The sequence below is a fragment of the Scardinius erythrophthalmus genome, assembly GCF_964197995.2.
Source record: "Scardinius erythrophthalmus genome assembly, chromosome: 23".
Taxonomy (NCBI): domain Eukaryota; kingdom Metazoa; phylum Chordata; class Actinopteri; order Cypriniformes; family Leuciscidae; genus Scardinius; species Scardinius erythrophthalmus.
In genome coordinates, this window is record NC_138243.1 from 5684515 (window position 1) to 5702828 (window position 18314).

General features: G+C 36.0%; 1 protein-coding gene across 2 annotated transcripts in view; it reads left to right on the forward strand.

The window, feature by feature from the left end:
• The window catches only part of plppr1 (phospholipid phosphatase related 1), a 66535-nt gene that overhangs the window by 16011 nt on the left and 32210 nt on the right, over positions 1-18314 (forward strand). Inside the window, exons 2-3 of one of the 2 annotated variants that reach the window (XM_081353506.1) lie at positions 1805-1909; positions 7030-7126. In XM_081353506.1, coding sequence (XP_081209632.1) covers positions 7067-7126 — 60 coding nt within the window. In that variant the 5' untranslated portion in view covers positions 1805-1909; positions 7030-7066. The remainder of the gene's footprint in view (positions 1-1804; positions 1910-7029; positions 7127-18314) is intronic. The other variant, XM_081353505.1, reaches the window with a different exon arrangement.

The window sequence follows — 18314 nt, forward strand, 5'->3', positions numbered from 1 at the left end:
CGGCCTGCTATACATGAGTGATGGCTCAAATTGTGTGGCTTGTTGAAGAGAGGGGTTCTGATGCTAATTCTAATGCTAAGCAGTTGGAATTATGGATGATAAAGCAGAAAAACTCATATACTTGGTCTGAAGGAAGGACCCCAAGCGATAGAGACTTGTGGGTGGACTCTTTCGACTTGGGGCGGTAAACAACAACCTAGCAATGCTCTAACATCCACCCACAATACCCTACAATAGCATCATTGCAACAAGTTTGGCACAGGCAAGTGCAAATCCTTCATACACATACAATAGTAATGTGTGCAAGTGAAGAGGACCAAATGACCACAGATGGAAATCTGAGCTACACTTAAGTTGAAAAAAAAAATTGCCTTTAGACACTTTGGGTCTAATGAATAAATATCTAGAAAATGTATGAAATTAGTTATTCTATTAGTTATTCGCAAACATGTCATAAATGCTGACAAAAGCCCTATTTTTTTTTTTTTTTTTTTTTTTACAAATTCTATGTTTTCAGTTTTATTTTATTTTTGCATTTTGAAAAGTATGAAAAAAGCAGTTAATTAATATAAATTAAGAATGCACGATATATATCGGCCTCCGTATCGGTATCGGCCAATATATGTTCATTTTTAAGGTTATGATTATCGGCCCAAAAAGAAAATTTGGCCGATATTTTAAAGCCGCTAAATAATGTATTATTTCCTTCAGCTGAGACACTTCAGATGCACACTGTTCGCCATGATGCTTTTGAATGGCTTGAAATATGACTGTAATCACTTCAAAAAGGAAAATACAGTAAAGTGCAACATGTTCTGTCAAATAGGCTGCATAAAATTATAATGAGAACATTATAATTGTGTGCTTGGGACATGGCTTTTAATGGTGAGAGTTTTGTTTTTGTAATCAGGCTTTCAAAAATTATATAAAATTTGGATTTAGATTTATCAGCCAATTTATCGGTTATCGGCTTTCAAATATAGATTATCATCGGTTATCTGTATCAGCCAAAATGTTCATATCGGTGCATCCTAATATAAATACAATAATGCTGCATTTTTATTTTTATTATTTATTAAATAAAGTGTTTCAGAGCTTCACAGCATATTTCAAAACAAAACATTGCATTATTCTTTTTTTGCCAAATAAAGTCCCACACAGCACAGCAGAGCTTCAAAGTAAAAGTAAGACATGGAAAAGTATTGGATAAAACTTAAAGTGATAATTATGATAGATAGATGGATAGATATCCATGATAAAAGTGCATCCCACACGGCTAGTTATTTTAGTTGATAAAGTTTTAAATAAGGATATTTTTCTTACACAAATGCATCGCTTCAGTTCAGAAGGCCTTTATTATCCCTAAGAGGAGCACTTTAATCATGGATAGATGCACTTTGATGGACTTCCAAAGACATACACCCATTCAATCCCATTATAAAGCTTGGAAGAGCCAGGACATTTTTTAATATAACTCTGATTGTTTTTGTCTGAAAGAAGAATGTCATATACACCTAGGATGACTTGAGGGTGAGTAAATCATGGGCTACTTTTCATTTTTGGGCGAACTATCCCTTTAAGGAACAGTTTGATGAATGCAGCTGTTTTCCATCAATCAGAGATATATCAAGAGACAACATCTAACTAGTTGGCAATGTAAGACTTCAAGCCTTGCTGTTCTGACAATGTGCTTGCACTTTGTGAAGATGGACTATTAGGGTTTAGCTTCTCCTGAAGGTGTGTTTTTGATTTTAAGTGGCCATCATAGATCTTCTTTCAAGTCCATTCAACTGTGTTTTGATAGGACTTGCAGAGCAGTTGCTGTCCGGATTCATAGAAGTCCTTGGGATGCTGCTCTGCTCCTACCTTACATTTCAGAAGGCTTCTTTGACAAGCTCTCAAAATCCAGGTACTGTGAAATGTATTCATGTAGCACCAGTCAAAAATCCTACAGTACTTACTTGCTCGGGCGACATATTTGAATATATGATTTGTAGGACGTTCTTGCTGTCAGTGAGTCTTGCTGTAGAATGAAGAATACGCTCTGAAACTCGAATCATACGATCTGACTTTGTTCAATTTTTTTTGGAGTTGTAGGTAAAATCTCTGCAAGCAAATTTCTCATTTTTATAGCCTACCTGCTGTTGTTATTATATGCAGAAAAGCTTCAGTATATTGGTAATTAGTAGGGATGCACTGATATGAAAATTTTGGTGATACAGATAACCGATAATAATTTATATTTGAAAGCCGATAACCGATATATTGGCCGATAAATCTAAATCCAAATTTTATAACATTTTTGAGAGCCTGATTACAAAAACAAAACTCTCACCATTAAAAGCCATGTCCCAAGCACACAATTATAATATTCTTATTATAATTTTATGCAGCCTATTTGACAGCACATGTTGCACTTTACTGTATTTTCCTTTTTGAAGTGATTCCAGTCATATTTCAAGCAAATCAAATCCATCATGACGAACAGTGTGCATCTGAAGTGTCTCAGCTGAAGGAAAATAATACATTATTTATCAGCTTTAATATATTGGCCAAATGTTCTTATTGGACCAATAACGATAACATTAAAAATGAACTTATATTGGTTGATACCGATACCGATATTTTTTTGAGTACATGTAACGCTATCACTGCAGGTACACTCACTGTAACTGTAACATTGGAATTGCTCAAAGCAAAACAATACTGTGTTGTTTCGCCACAGAAATCAGAAGGGAGAAAATTGTTCATTTAAAAGTTAAATTGAATGTATAACTATGTAACAAAATATCGTGGTAGTAGATGAGGTTTATTTATGTGGATATGTGGGTTGTTTCAGAAGAAGCGATTGTTTTACCAAAATATATTTTTCCACTCTTATTCCCAGGTGTCTTGAAAGCTGTGAACAATTTGACAATGTCCATTGAGATGTCAAGCATTTGACAATGTCAAGGTGAATAAGCGACGCTAGCAGTAAGAAATGGAAATGCACTATTCCAGATCTGCTAGATTTGAGGGAAACAAGACCCAAGTGGCAAGTGTTGGCAAGACCGTCACGTTGACGGAGGTGTTGGACCTACAGCAAAGTCAGTTTGATGGAAGTATTAGTATCATGAATCATTGTCTGGGCCCGAATGAAAGGATGTTTAGTATTGCATTGATGCAGCAATTCAGCACAGGCTAAAGTGTGATCAGGGCTTCAGTTTTTCCAAGAACAGCAGATGGAGAAATATGTAACTGCTCCATGACAAGAGCATATTTATTTCCAGGAATGTTGGTTGGTTGTTTCTTTGAGTGACCATTATGGGGTGGAGAAAATTCAGGACTTGGTAAAGCCTTTCATGTGTGGATAGATGGGTAAACAGGGATGTCCATAGTATGCTGTAAGAAAATTTCAGATTTAATCCAATATGTTATTTGTCCTTTCTTTGTAATTATTTGTGAAATTAAGTAGTAGTTAGTGAGTGAAAATTTTGTAAATCCCACACCAGGATTCCTCAAATCTGGTCCTGGAGGGCCACTGCTCAAACCCTGATCAAATTTACTTACCTGTGATTTTCTAGTAATATATATATATATAATAATTTATTTATTTTTTTTTTTTTTTGCTTGCTCAGGTGTGTTTGATCAGGGTTGTTATTTTCCACCTAAAAGATGGCACTTGTTTTGATGTTTTGATATTTTGATATCTAAAGCAATGACGTTCAGACATGTTGAAATGTGGCTTAAAGTCGTCATGAAAGGGAAGTTGCGATTAGTCTTTTCTTCCCTATTGTGACGTATGTCTCGGGCTGTTTCGGGGGCAGTTTTTTGGAAATGGAGCATTGGCGGTGGTGTCTAAATACATTTTAGGCCATTGTTTATTCAGAAGAGAGGTGGCAGACTGAACAACTTCACATGAAGCTCACGAAAGTACAGGAGCAGCACAAACATTTGTAATACATTGAATTATGATGCAGTAGTTCATTGTGAATGTGTGTGATGTGTATTTGCTCTAGAAATCATATAGAGGTACTCAGTTACAGAGTCTCCATGGAAAACAATTGGCAGTTCTGATATGTGGCTTTAAATTTGCTATGGAAAGAGTTTGGATCCTAAACTCGCTGGTCATTGTCTCAGCCACAAGAGCTTGACCCACCAACTACCTCCTGTCCTTTCAAATAGGATGGAAGTTTACCTCAGGTTGGTGGAGACTGTTGATTTCTTTGCCACTATAATGGAATTACAAAAACAATAAATGATTTAAAACAAGTTCCCCAAACAGTCTCCTAGTCTTCCATCGGTTAGTCAAAGGGCCCATTTACACCGTTAGTCAAAGGGCCCATTTACACCGTTAGTCAAAGGGCCCATTTACACCTGTCACTTAATGCTTTTTTTTTTACTGATCTGGGGCCGTATTCACAAAGCATTTTATCTTACCAGTAGGAGTACTCCTAAATCGCACTAAAAGATTTTAGCTAGGAGTTTTCTCCTAAAAGTTATTCACAACGCCTTTCAGACCTACTCTTAGTAAAGAAAAATGACAACTCCTAAACTAAGAGTGAGTCTTTGTTGCTATGGATGACGTCATTACTCATGCACGAGCTTGACTGAAGTGACCACCTTGATTGGCTGATGATTGTAACGCGGGAATGATTCCAAACACCTCCCCTACGATGATGAGTGACAGGTCTGAGAATGCGTGCGCTACACAAGTAGTGTGAAGGACGGAAGATGATGAATAACTGAATAAATAGCCTAAAGGAATAAAGAGTAAGGCAAAACAAATTGCCTAGTAGCCTAATGAAACATATGGATTGATGCAGTATCTTTGCAACATTATTGAGTTAATCTGTCACTATATGCCTCTGCCTACATTTGCAAAGAGAAGAACATTTTAATTTGATTCACAATGAAACGTTACAATTAGTTTACATGCAATGAGTAGCCTAGTTTTGGTTGTTGTTGGTGGCGTTATTGCATCCCTAGTTATCCCTAGTTCCCTCGCGATTGAAGCTCCTGTAGCCGCCGCATACGCATTTCAAAACATCACAACGTGAAATGCCACAAAAAGCGGTTTGTGAATAGGTCTCAGTGAGTTAGCAGTCCTCTCGACTTCTTTTAAGCTGTCCCAGGCTTAGGTGCTACTTTAGGGCTAAAATGCTTCGTGAATTACTCTTAGTCCAAAAAATTAGGAGTCCTAAAGTTACGAGTGACGCCCATTATTTTTAGGAGTTGCACCTAAATTCGCCAGTTAGGAGCTACTTTTAGCCTTAAAATTCTTTGTGAATACGGCCCCTGATTTGTTAAAATGGATCCATTTGCAAACAAAATCCGATCTTAATTTCCAATGCTGTATGCAAATTTAACTGAGTTCACGTCAACCAAAGCAACAGAAATGAGCTTCATTTTATCTATCATCAGCTAATTTCAAGATCAAAGACCGTAAAAGGAGATAGAGTGGTATCAGCACTGGTAAGATAATTTAGTTTAATTACTTATAATGAAGATAATTGTGTGTTGAGTGTTCGCATCTTACTTCCAGTTATTATTTGCGGCAGTTTGTGCTTTGGCTGGCTGAAGAGATACTCATCTGCTCGTCTCGTTCATTTTTTTAACATTTTGGGAGGAGTAAAATTCACATATGTGGTTTCAACAACCAGATGCATTTCCACTTGTCCAGTTTCGTCTGGAATGGGTTTCAGATCACCTCCTGAAGTGGTTTGAGCGTTTCGGAGGGCATTCACACCTGGTCTTTTCACGACCGGATAGATATCCCAACAGAGGAAATGCATGAGGGGACCGGGTGTAAACGGGTCCAAATATTTCCACCCCAAACCTACGCCATGTGTTCAAACGGCTGGTTCAAACGTTCAACCAGAGCAACGTTTAGATAGTGCCACAATGCCAGTGTTTAGACTTTTCTGAGAATAAACTTTAATGTCTTACTGCAGATTAAGCTGGGATAGGAGAAAACATTTTGACATAAAAATAATACACATTTCTGCTTTGATTGCTGCCCTAGGAGACAGCACATTTGCATTATACATTTCCTGTGTAAAAATGTTTCTGTGTGTGTGTGTGTGTGTGTGTGTGTGTGTGTGTGTGTATGTATGAATGATGTATGAAAAGAAAATCAGAAAAAGTGTGTTTGTTTAACCTTGTTTTGCTCTAATGAGAATGTTGCACAGTTAAAGTCTTTTATCTGTCATTGTGTCTTTGTTCTGTTTCCTTTCCACTGACTGGATGCCCTTCAAGAGCCTGAAATCCTCAAACTCTTTCTGGCTGCTTTTTTCAGGTCCTCGGGGTGTTTGTTGTGAACTCATATTTGTTTTGGTTGTGGCATATACTGTTTGTGTATTCCACAATTCATTTTAAGACACTCAATTGCTGTGCAATATTAGCAGTTTAGTCACTCTCAGTCGCACAGTTTTGGTCAGAATACCACAATTTAAGTAGTCAATTCAGTAGAGCTGTGAAGTTTTGAAGCCATAAACCCAGAGGAGAATTAGCATTTCTAAGACACGGGTTTTCTCAGGAATTTCCTTACAATTTAAAATAATTGTTTTCTATTTGAATATATTATTTAATTAATATATTGCAATTTATTCCCGTGATCAAAGCTGAATTTTCAGCATCATTACTCCATTCTTCAGTGTCACATGATCCTTCAGAAATCACTCTAATATGCTGATTTGATGCAAATTTTTGTGTAAACTGAGATTATTTCAGGATTCTTTAATGAATAGAAGTTCAAAACAAAATGATTATTTGAACACGTTTGTAACATTATAAATGTCTTTGCTGTCTCTCTGATCATTTTAATGTGTTATTTGCTAAATAAATATATACATATGTATAAAGTTTTGGTTTCAAACTAAATAAAAAAATCGTACCGCACCAACATTTTGAACAGTAGTGTACAAATTTTGTATTTTAAAGATTCTTTCTCCTGTTTTTGTTTGTGCATTTCACAGAATGGTAGTAAATTCATGATTTTTCTTAAATGCTCTATTAATTTTTTATTTTTTTTACTTCCTTCTCTTTTAGATTGCCAATTGTGGAACTTAAACTGAATTGATGCAAAATGGCTTCAGATAATACACACCGTAGTTACTCCATCATACCATGCTTCATATTTGTAGAGGTAAGTTTCTTTTACAGCCAAAACGGTAATATTTAACTGCATTTTTTCCCACTTGCTATCATATTCTATTCTCCATTTATTGTGCTGTTCCTTACTCTCTGATACGGCTTTAAGACGCCCTTTCTTTTCTGAAACTGGCTGGAAATTTAATTTAAATTTCTGTCCAATCCAGTTTAATCACAGGGAACTGTGTGTCAGCACTTCAAAGCGCTCTTCTCCCTCCGCGAGACGAGTTGTGCGTATCTCCCAGACAGCACTGTTGGGTTTGTGAGATGAACCGCTGTGCCATTTGCCTGAACATGAGAACATTGGATGCCAGATATCCAGAGCTGTGTGTTGCTGATACTGTGGAAAAGTATTTAGGACATCCAGCTTTGTTCTACAGCAGAATTATATGCTAGTATGGGATCATAAACCATGTGGTGGAGTTGAAGCCTAGTGGTCAAATATCTATTTTTTTTTTAAAGCATGCAAGGGTTAAGCAATGAACTGTCATCACCATTGGATCTTTGATCATGATGCCTCGGGTTACTCATGGAGTGCTGTGCAGTTGGGTTTAAAACAGCTGGAGTTGTACTACCTATACACACTCACATTCATCTCAATGGCAGTTGCTTGGCTGGATCAGGAAATATTGAATGCTTGTCAAAAGGATACCTCTTTCTCAACGGACAGTGGGTTAACGTCAACCGTGTACTGTATACATCCTACTTACCTGAGTACATACTGTATACTCGCATAAAAACAATATTATATAGCAAATCTATCTCACAGCTCTGTATATAAATAGGGATATATATATAAAACTTTATAACCACATATATCCAACTTTATTTGCATACATACAGTACAATCCCATAAAGCGATATATACTATATAGCAAATCTCAACTATAATATATTTTAACTTTATTATCACCCAGCTATAAGTATGGCCAACTTTATTGGCATTTATAATATCTCAATTGTTTTATCGCTTACATCATTGCAAAATGTAAACTGTATCATCGCTCAGCTCTAATCTGCTAAATGTGACTTTAGGGCATGAAGATATTGAGATTTTATAAACATTGACGTCATGATTTTCTGTAAAGCTACTTTGAAACAATTAGCATTTTCTCAGTTAGTATAGGGAGCTATTTTTCTTCTGTTGCGTTGCCCCTAATGTGTGGGGTTGCTCAGGGCTCAATTTTGGGACCAGTTTTGTTCTCCCTTAATATGCTTCCATTAGGAACAATTTTTGATAAACATGGCATTCATTATTCATTTGTATGCTAATGATTCTCAAATGTATCCTCCAGTGAAACATGGAGAGCAATTTTCTATCCATTCTCATTATGAATGTCTGGCTGAGGTGAAGTAAAGGTTGGCAAACAGTTTTCTTCAGCTGAATGAAGTTAAGAGTTTATTCTATTTAGTAAAAAGGGATGTGTGAAGGACGTTAATGATCATCTGGGGTTGCTTCCAGGAAACAAACAAACAAACAAACAAACCCTTCAAGTGTAAAACCCTTGGTGTCATTTTTGACACAACTGTTAGACCCACCTGAAAAACTTAAAGCTGTGCTTATTTCATTTGTCGCTTTATTCCATTGTATTTATTTGTGCTATTGTTTGCAATGTGTTTATTTTTTTCTTATTTTATTACTGATTGTTTACTTGTTTTTTTTTTGTGTACATTTAGTTAAAAGTTTCAGATAAAGCCTCCCTGTGCTGTGTGTAAACTGTTGCAACATCATTACCCAAATTATAAAAAAAATGAGATGAAAAAAGAAAGAAAGAAAGATCAGCATCGCAGTATATGTGGCAGTTTTCCCTGTGGTATCAAAAATGGTATCAAAATATCAATATTTTTCAAGGTATCATTTCAAAGTTAGAAATTCCAGTACGTGACAACACTATTATTAATATTATTTATTATAATTTGTATTACACTTGCAAGAGTTAATCTTGAATTCATTTAGAAAAATATGCCACAATAATCAACAAATGATTAAAAAAATCCATGTACACATTTAGAGAGAGAGTAAAATAAATAAAATACCCGGCTCTGTAACAACACCTTGTGATCTCCGTGACTCTTGCACTCGAAGCCGCGTGCCGGGCTGCAAACCAGTGTGGTTTGGCCTATTAATAGCTTTTTACGTGTAGACAGAGAGGTGACTGGATCTTCTCAATGTGCTGTTGGTTTATATGCTGCATCAATGCATCATCTTTGTTGTGCTATTAGTTCATATCAACATCTTTTTGCAGTATTCACTTTCATTTTGTGTCTTAGGAAAGACAAGTTGCTGTCTCTCCTCTAATTTGAATGAGGATGGTCAACATCTACTGTTTAACGCAGGAATTGCACTTAGGAAAATTTTCACAATCTTCTTAGAATTTATCTTTTGAACTGCATCGTTTATCCTTTTGATCTTTCATTCAAAAAATTTGCAAAATTCTAACCTTTCATTGAAGTAAAAGCATTGAATGTGGGGGGGGGAATCACATTATGAAATAAATGTTTTTCTCCAAAACACGTTAGCCACAATTATTGGCACCCTTTTATTAAATACTTTTTGCAATCTCCTTTTGACAAGATACCAGCTCTGAGTCTTCTCCTATAATGCCTGATGAGTTTGGAGAACACCTGACAAGAGATCAGAGACCATTCCTCCCTACAGAATCTCTCCAGATCCTTCAGATTCCCAGATCCATGTTTGTGCTTCTCCTCTTCAGTTCAGCCCACTCATCAGGTCAGGGGACTGGGACGGTCATGGCAGAAGCTTCATTTTGTGCTCCGCAACAAATTTTTGTGTTGATTTTGATGTTTGTTTTGGATTGTTGTCCTGATGGAAGATCCAACCACGGCCCATTATAAGATTTCTAGCAGAAGGCATCAGGTTTTGATTTTTTATCTGTTGATATTTGATAGAATTCACGATGCCATGTATCTGAAGAAGTCCAGGACCTCCAGCAGAAAAATATGGCCACAACATTAAAGATCCAACGGTATATTAAATTGTACACATGGGGTACTTTTTATCCTTGTGTTCACCAAACCCATCTAGTGTGTTTGCTGCCAAAAAGCTATTTTTTTTTTAGTCTCATCTAACCACAGAACCCTGTGCCGTTTGAAGTTCCAGTCATGTCTGACAATTACATTTGCTGGAGTTTGTTTCTGGAGGAGCGAGGAGGATTTTTCTTGAAACCCTCCCAAACAACATGTGGGGATGTAGGGTTTATTTTTAGTTTTTTTTTTTTTTGGCTTTCTGACCCCAAGACTCAAACTAATCTCTGCAATTCTCCATCTGTGATCCTTGAAGAGTCTTTGGCCACTCAAACTTTCATCCTCGCCGTGCATTAAGACAGTATAGACACACGTCCTCTTCCTGGCAGATTCGTAACATCTTTAGTTGATTGGAACTTCTTAATTATTGCCCTGATGGTCAAAATGGGGATTTTCAACTCTTTAGCTATTGTCTTACAGCCACTTTCTATTTTGTGATGGTCAACAATCTTTTGCTACGCATCAGAACTATATTCTGTGGTTTTACTCATTGTGATGGATGATTAAGGGGATTTGGCCTTTGTGTTTCCTCATATTTAAACTCCTGTGAAACACGAAGTCATAGCTGGACAGTTTCATGTTCCTAGTCACCCTGGTGTACTAAAAAAGGTAAATATTACTGGGAATATACTTCAGAGATATTTTACTCGTAAAAAATTCTAGGGGTGCCAATAATTGTGGCCAATGTGTTTTGGAGAAAAACATTTTTCATAATGTGATTTCCCCCCACTTTCAATTCTTTTACTTCAATGAAAGGTTAGAATTTTGCACATTTTTTGAATGAAAGATCAAAAGGATAAACGATGCAGATTTATTTTTTACAGCCAGTTTTGATCATATTTACCAGGGGTGCCATTAATTGTGGAGGGCACTGTATGTATGTGTGTGTATATATATATATATATATATATATATATATATATATATATATATATATATATATATATATATATATATATTTTTTTTTTTAATTCATGTCTCATAATCTTGAATCACAATAACTTCCCCTCCCTCTTGCAACTCTTCTCTTCTCAGATGATGAGGGCGGGGCAATAACCTGTCAATCACAAGAGATCCACCAATAGCAAACTACAACCATCCAATCAATTCCCCACAGACAAAATCAAAGCCCTGCCCTACATTTGTTCCAAAAGCCGTTTCACTCAGATATACATCACAATAGAGAAGAAAAGACATCGCAACTTTAATGTCGATCAAAAATACTCAATGTTTACGTTCGCATGGTGAGCTTCATGATGATTAATGTCAGAATGTCGCATTCCAATATGTGACAGAGAAATGGTGAGCAATTGTAACTCTTCAAGTAATCATCCATTGCTAAGAGCACAATCTGATGCTTTACTCAGCAAACACCACTAAACTTGTGATAGTGACTAGAGATATAGAGTCTGCTATTGCATGCTTGTAACTTTTTTTGATTTTTAGTTGCCAACTGAGTGTGCATTTGAATGACAGCTAACTTCCCCTTTTAGTGCCGGTGATTCTTTCCTTTTGTGACTGCATAAAAAAGAGGGATTTCACATTGGCAGCAAAGTGCCAGACCACTTGCCAGATGGTGTTCGAGATAAATAAAAATGTGCATCTATACTAGTAGGTTCTCAAACAGACTACAGTTGGGACTTTCATGCAAAGAGAGATGAAATGCACTTGAAAACACAGCTTGTCACAGAAATTCCTTTTACGGGGCGAACCCTCAATTCCACAGCGCTTTTCACTAAATGGACGTGTGTGTGTGTGTGTGTGTGTGTGTGTGTTTCTGTTCCTCTGCCTCTGGATCTGCTTGAAGCTTTCAAGACACATCAGAGACGGAAACTAGGCCACACAGAAACAATCATGCAGTCTAATGCTTGCTTAGTGAAGATGTGAAGGCGCTGAGAAATACAGTCATGCGTTCAGTTTCTGTAGAGAGATTATTCCTGCGAAAAGGCTCTCGATCTGAGAAGCGTATCCAATATGGTGACATATGCCAGCTACCTTTCTCTTCCAGCTACTGACTGTGCAGGAACTGGACACTGGCCATCTTCTGATCATGTTGTTCCTGTTTATGTGGTCAGTGATTTGGCCTGTTTTTCACTGATCAACAAATAACAAGGCAAACGAGCAATGAATAATTGGCTGCCACTACAAGATCTTGTGTCTAGTACAAATAAATTGGTGGGGTTTTCTTGGTTATAATTTTTTGTTAGACTGACTTATTTGAGGCAAACTCCACATCTATCTTCACCAGTAATGATGACCGTGTACCTGGACCACACCACAACCATCTGTTGACCTATTTTCAGTGTTAGCTCTCATCAAAGTAATATTCAGGCATGCAGGCTAGAATTATATAACGCATGCATAGTTACTGTGTTGGCTTCAGAGGCAGTTTCATGAATTTATCAAAAAATCGATGTTTAACCATGATGCATCACACACACCTTCAAGACGAATGCTACATTTGAGCAGTGTTTGACGACTTTGCGATGAGACGGCATAACTGGACTTGCCAGCGGACCGGTCTCGTTGCACAGCTTATGAATTTGTTGTTCTGGTTGTTTTGAAATGCCCGAGCAAAGTCTGTCGTCAGAGTGGTTCAGTGTAATTCCCTCCCAGAACTGTCTAACACGACTGCGTTCTCGAACAGCAGCATCTGCCTCCAAAAGCAGGATAACTTTATTGCGTTTCAGAGCGTTGTGCTCTGAGGTGCAAGTCATTTATGATATATGAAATTGTTATATACAGTGGCTTCTCCTGCAGCAACTTCCATATTTCTTAGTGATATTTAGCACCAGGAAGTGATTTTTTTTATTTTTTTTTCTCTTCGAGTCACTAGATGAAAACGGTGCTTTATTCGCAAATGCTATAAGCGATATTCCAATTTTGCACTTAAGTTAAATTCGCAATGTCGGATGGAAACATAGATGGTGACTGAATTTTCCAGCAATCCATGTTTTTACTGTTATACGGTAGGGGGCGCTATTACACATCTTCTGGATGAGTACACAATCTCCGGGTCAAAATACATATGAAGAAGAACAATTTTCTCAGCATTTTGTTCAAAATGTTGCTTTTTTTTTATTAAACTTACCCTCATTCAAGTAATAAAATTAATAAAAATAAAATGGGTTTTGTTATTTAAAACCAGCAGCTCTTTTCTTTCTTTTAATATATTGCATGTTCAGGTATAGACCTTGTCTGGTCAAGTGGATTTACTTAGAGTTAATGAAAGTTATCATGAGCATTGTAATGTTTGAAGCGGATGTCATAACAAATGCCAGTAGACCGGGAAGATTTTAAAACTAGCGGTTCATTCATAAATCCATAAGATCTTCCCTTCATACTGTGGAAATACAAACCGTAAGACAGAACACAACGAGGGCCAGGGCTACATAAGGTCTATTCATACAACAAAATATTCTGAGGGCCATGATCATAGTTTTGTGAAAATTATCAAAAATGTATTGATTGATTGACCAGTGCGATCTATATAATTCACCTGGGCATTGTGGGAACTGCAAGTAGATAATTGAAATTAAATTTGCTCACCATTTTGTAAAGTTCTATGTTCAGTAGGAAATAAAAGGCAAATAACGATTTGCTTGTGCGTATTTTACGAGTAAAATAAATGATTTTGTGCAGTGAATTATTGGCTGCTGAGAGTATGAGACTTGTGAAATTCCAAAAACTTTTAGAAACTTAACACCCAAACCATCAAGACTGTTAATCACATCTTTTTTTTTTTTTTTTCAGCCAATAGGTCAATGACGTGACGTACACATTTTTTTGCCTATATATATATATATATATATATATATATATATATATATATATATATATATATATATATATATATATATATATATATATATATATATATATATATATATATATATATATATATATATATATATATATATATATATATATATATATATATATATATATATATATATATATATATATATATATATATATATATATATATATATATATATATATATATATATATATATATATATATATATATATATATATATATATATTTTTTTTTTTTTTTTTTTTTTTTTTTTTTTTTTTTTTTTTTTTTTTTTTTTTTTTTTTTTGAGGGCATCAAGTAAAAATCTCCACATGATACTAAAGTCCTGATACCATGAAGACATTTTTGAAAAGAAACCTTTTCTGATGGAAAAAAAAAAATGGATAAAACTTTTGTCCACAAAATCAAAGTCATGTGCTGCAACTACATGTGGAAAAATAGACGATAATTTGACCTTTTGTGTATTTTAGTGAATGTATGCATTATATAACAATGCAAAATATTGTTTTATAGTCAAAACTAATTTTGGCTCGCAAATTTTGGACCCTGCCTTAGAGACGGCACTTCTCGAGGTCTGCTCCCTGTTAAGAAACCACCTATTCCCCTATAACATCAGACACAATTAATTATTCATCCTAAAAGTCCAGCCACAAAGTGCTGTGCTCTCCAGCCTTCCACTACAGCTTTGATCTGTAGTTTTGTTTCTCTCTGTCTGTCTGCAAGAATAGTTGACATTTTTTAAAGCTGATTTTTTATCTGCAAATTAATTGGACAAACTAAACTGAGAACCTAAACAATGTTTGAATGGTTAACATTATCCACTTTTCCACTGTCAAGCCAAACCATTTCTTTGCTTAATCGGTTTCGTTTTCCACTGTGGGGCTGATGACAGAGCTCTTTCCAATGTAATACAAATGCGTCAGTCGTTGCCTTGTTGAGTCAAGCGCTTACAGACTGTATGAGATGTAAATAACAACCCTGTTAAGGGAATGATCAGGTATTGTTCTTGACTTGTTTACTTTGCTCAAATAGCGCGCTCTGCCAGCTAAACAGAAATTGGTAGCCAGGCAACAGACAAGTGACCAATCCTGAGTGCCGATGTCACTACACGCATTCTACCAGCAGTTAGCCAACCGTGATGGGAACGCTGGGCCGAGAACGCTTTGTAAACATGCCGAGCTTAATCAAGCTCAAGTGGAAATATAAATAGAACCTTTCCTTAGCGTTCTTGGAACCGTTCGGCCCGGTGGTGGAGAAACGGCTATTGTAGGGCTCAAGGTAGAATATGGACTATCCAGCAAACTGTGGAAGTCAGTAGGAAACTGCATCCTGACTTAAATGTTTCCCCCCAATGAACACACTGAAAAACAATTGTGTAGAAACAATTGTCACTCAGAAATTGCTAGTAAATCTCGCAAACAATTACCAAGAAATGGCAAGTAACAGAATAAATTAAACAAAGTTTTAAAGTAGAAAAACTGAAATATTATTTTCTTTGTAAAAAAAAAAAAAAAAAAAAAAAAAACTACTCCGAAATATAGCTGCAAGCAGTAATTAAGTAAGGGATAATGTAGAGCGAGGCGGTTGTTATAGCGAATACAACCCCGACAGGCTGATCGGGACCCCGACGCGAAGCGGAGCTTGAATCAGCCTGAAGGGGTTGTATTCGCTATAACAACCGCCTCGCTCTACATTATCTCGCTTATTACATGGCTACCCACCAAATAAATCAATAATTTGACACAAAATATTGATTTAAAAAGGAGTTTATTGATTTAAAAAACGATTGTATTGCTTCCGCTAAAGAAAATAGTCCGTTCCGTCTCTACGGTTAGAATCCTGCGTCCATAGCAACGCTCTGTTTTTCATGGCAACGGTGTGTTATACTTAGCAGCGGTCTGATATCAAGAAATAACAGACTGCATTCTACATTAGAATTCAACCAAGCCATGTAATAATGGGTTTTAAGCGTTTTAAGGCCTTTACGTACATATGTAAAAGGTATTGTTTTATTTAGCTAGGATGCAACTAGATGGAAAAGACAATTTACAGCCAAAACAGACAATTTAATAAGGAAATATGTTTTAAAACTTTTTGATAGTTATTGAGGTTGAGCCAAAAAGTCCGCGAAAGGACTAGTTCGCGAAAGTAAATTTTTTAAATAATCTCTGATATTTAGTGATATAACAGTTTGATTGACAGTGGCACAAAGTTGCTCATAATGAGGAGTTCTACCATGTGTTATGAATGTCGAGGGCATGTGCGAAAAATCACACGATTTACAATCATTTATGCACTCGAAAAGGTGCCCCCAGTGGCCAATTTCTTTCGAATTTATCACAGGCATCTAAGGCTACTTTGAACATTTTGGCGTCCCGTCACGGGCGCCAATAGGAATTTTGACTTTTTTTGATAATTATTGACAATCAGGTTCCAGATAATCTTTATGTACTGGATTGGTTCCAATTAGGATTCCAAAATACCCGAAAATTTTGCCAGAGTGACGTTCGAATCCAAGATGTGTGTTTTGTTGTTGGGCCAAGGATTTCAACGATATAAGAAACTTGAGCCTACACCGACAGTTCAGGAGGTATGAGCGGTTCGTACTTTTGCTGTCGCTGTAGCGCCCCCTTCAGGCCGATTGGGGCGAGCCTTGGTGATGTTGTAGATGCGGTGGGTACTGACATCCCTCAAAGTTTCAAGTCTCTACGATTAACGGTATGGTCTGGTCGATCACTTTTAGGGGAGAATGCTGATCCTTGGAAATTCAATCAATTACTATAGGGTTTCAGCGCTACGTGCTTGAACCCCTAAAAAGCATTTTATTACAGTGAACCTTCCAACATCAACAAATAGTCTGCTTTATCCACACTATTGTAGACCGCTTTCAGCATGAACTGCATGTATTGTGCTGTCAGTTGATACTCAATTGCGTATGATTTCAAATGCATTGCGTCAGAAGATGCAAGAATGATAAGAGGATTTCTGTTCTTTTAAACCCCACAGAGAGTCAGAGATATACTGTCAAACTGTCTCAGTTTATTTGTTATTTTCATGGAAGAACGTAGTGAAGCTGCTCAAATCCAGGCGTATAGACATGATTGACACCTGCTCTAGAAAAATGTTGGCGGCCTTGACAACAAATCTGAATACTAAAAACAGCAAATGCTTTAAGTGCTGCCTGTCTAATTATTTGTACGAGAGTTTAGGACAGGCCTACTGGTGAACATTTTTGAGGAGACGTAATTAAACCATTAAAATAAATGAGCTGAGTAAACAGCTCTCTCTTTTTCCACAAGCACTCATTAAGCCCAGAATCTTTAACCCAAAAATGGAAAATGCCATTTTTTATACTCTATTTCATGTAATTCTAAACTTTTATGCTGTTATTTATACAAAAGGAGAATTTTGGATGATGAAGGTAGTACCAAATAAAACTATTTTTTTTTACACCCAACTAGTCTGCTCCTCCACTAAACCTCTGAAATCTCATCCAGATTCAAAAATGATTTTGAATTTAATGAATAATTACTTATGACTCATTATGGTTATTGTATATGTCGTAACTTATCACAAAGTGCTAAAAGCAAATGTCTTTACTATGACTTATGATCAATTTAATGTGTCTTAGCTGAAAAGTATTCACAAAAATTTGTTGGTCACAATCAACTGTCATATGTGGAAAAGAAGAGTGTGAATATTCTTTTCTTTTTGTGTGTTTTATAGAAACCGCATTAAAGTTTGAAACAATATAAATAAACAAAAACATAATTTACATTTCCTTGTGAATTATTCCTCTAAGCATGTGATCGTTCTTATCTTCTGAAGTCTGGACACATTAGTTAGTAGGTCATGTCTCTTTGAATATTTTATTGTTTGTGAGCTTCTTTTGATGTTTATTTTAGCAAAAATTATCATTATGCAAATATTTTTTTTCTTTTCATTTGCTTTAATTTGTAACCAGCAAGAGCTATTTCAATGAACTACCCAATTAACAGAACATATGAATAAGTTGATGTCAAAGTTGAACACAGGTTCTGTCTCCATTGTGTCATTAGTAAGAAAACAGTATTTTTGCAATTTTGCATTTTAAATGGATTGAATCTTTAAATTCATAGGAAAAAAAGATGATCAGTTATTATAATATCTGCCTAATCTTCAAAAATAGGCCTTGTTTGATCACGCAGTGTCAAGCACACTGCCACACTGTAAACTATTTTTACAGCACACATTGCGAAAATAGAGTGAATCATCTCCTCATGTAATTGTTTTGATGCAGCGGTGAACAGAATGATGAATCATGGTTCTCTGAAGTCGT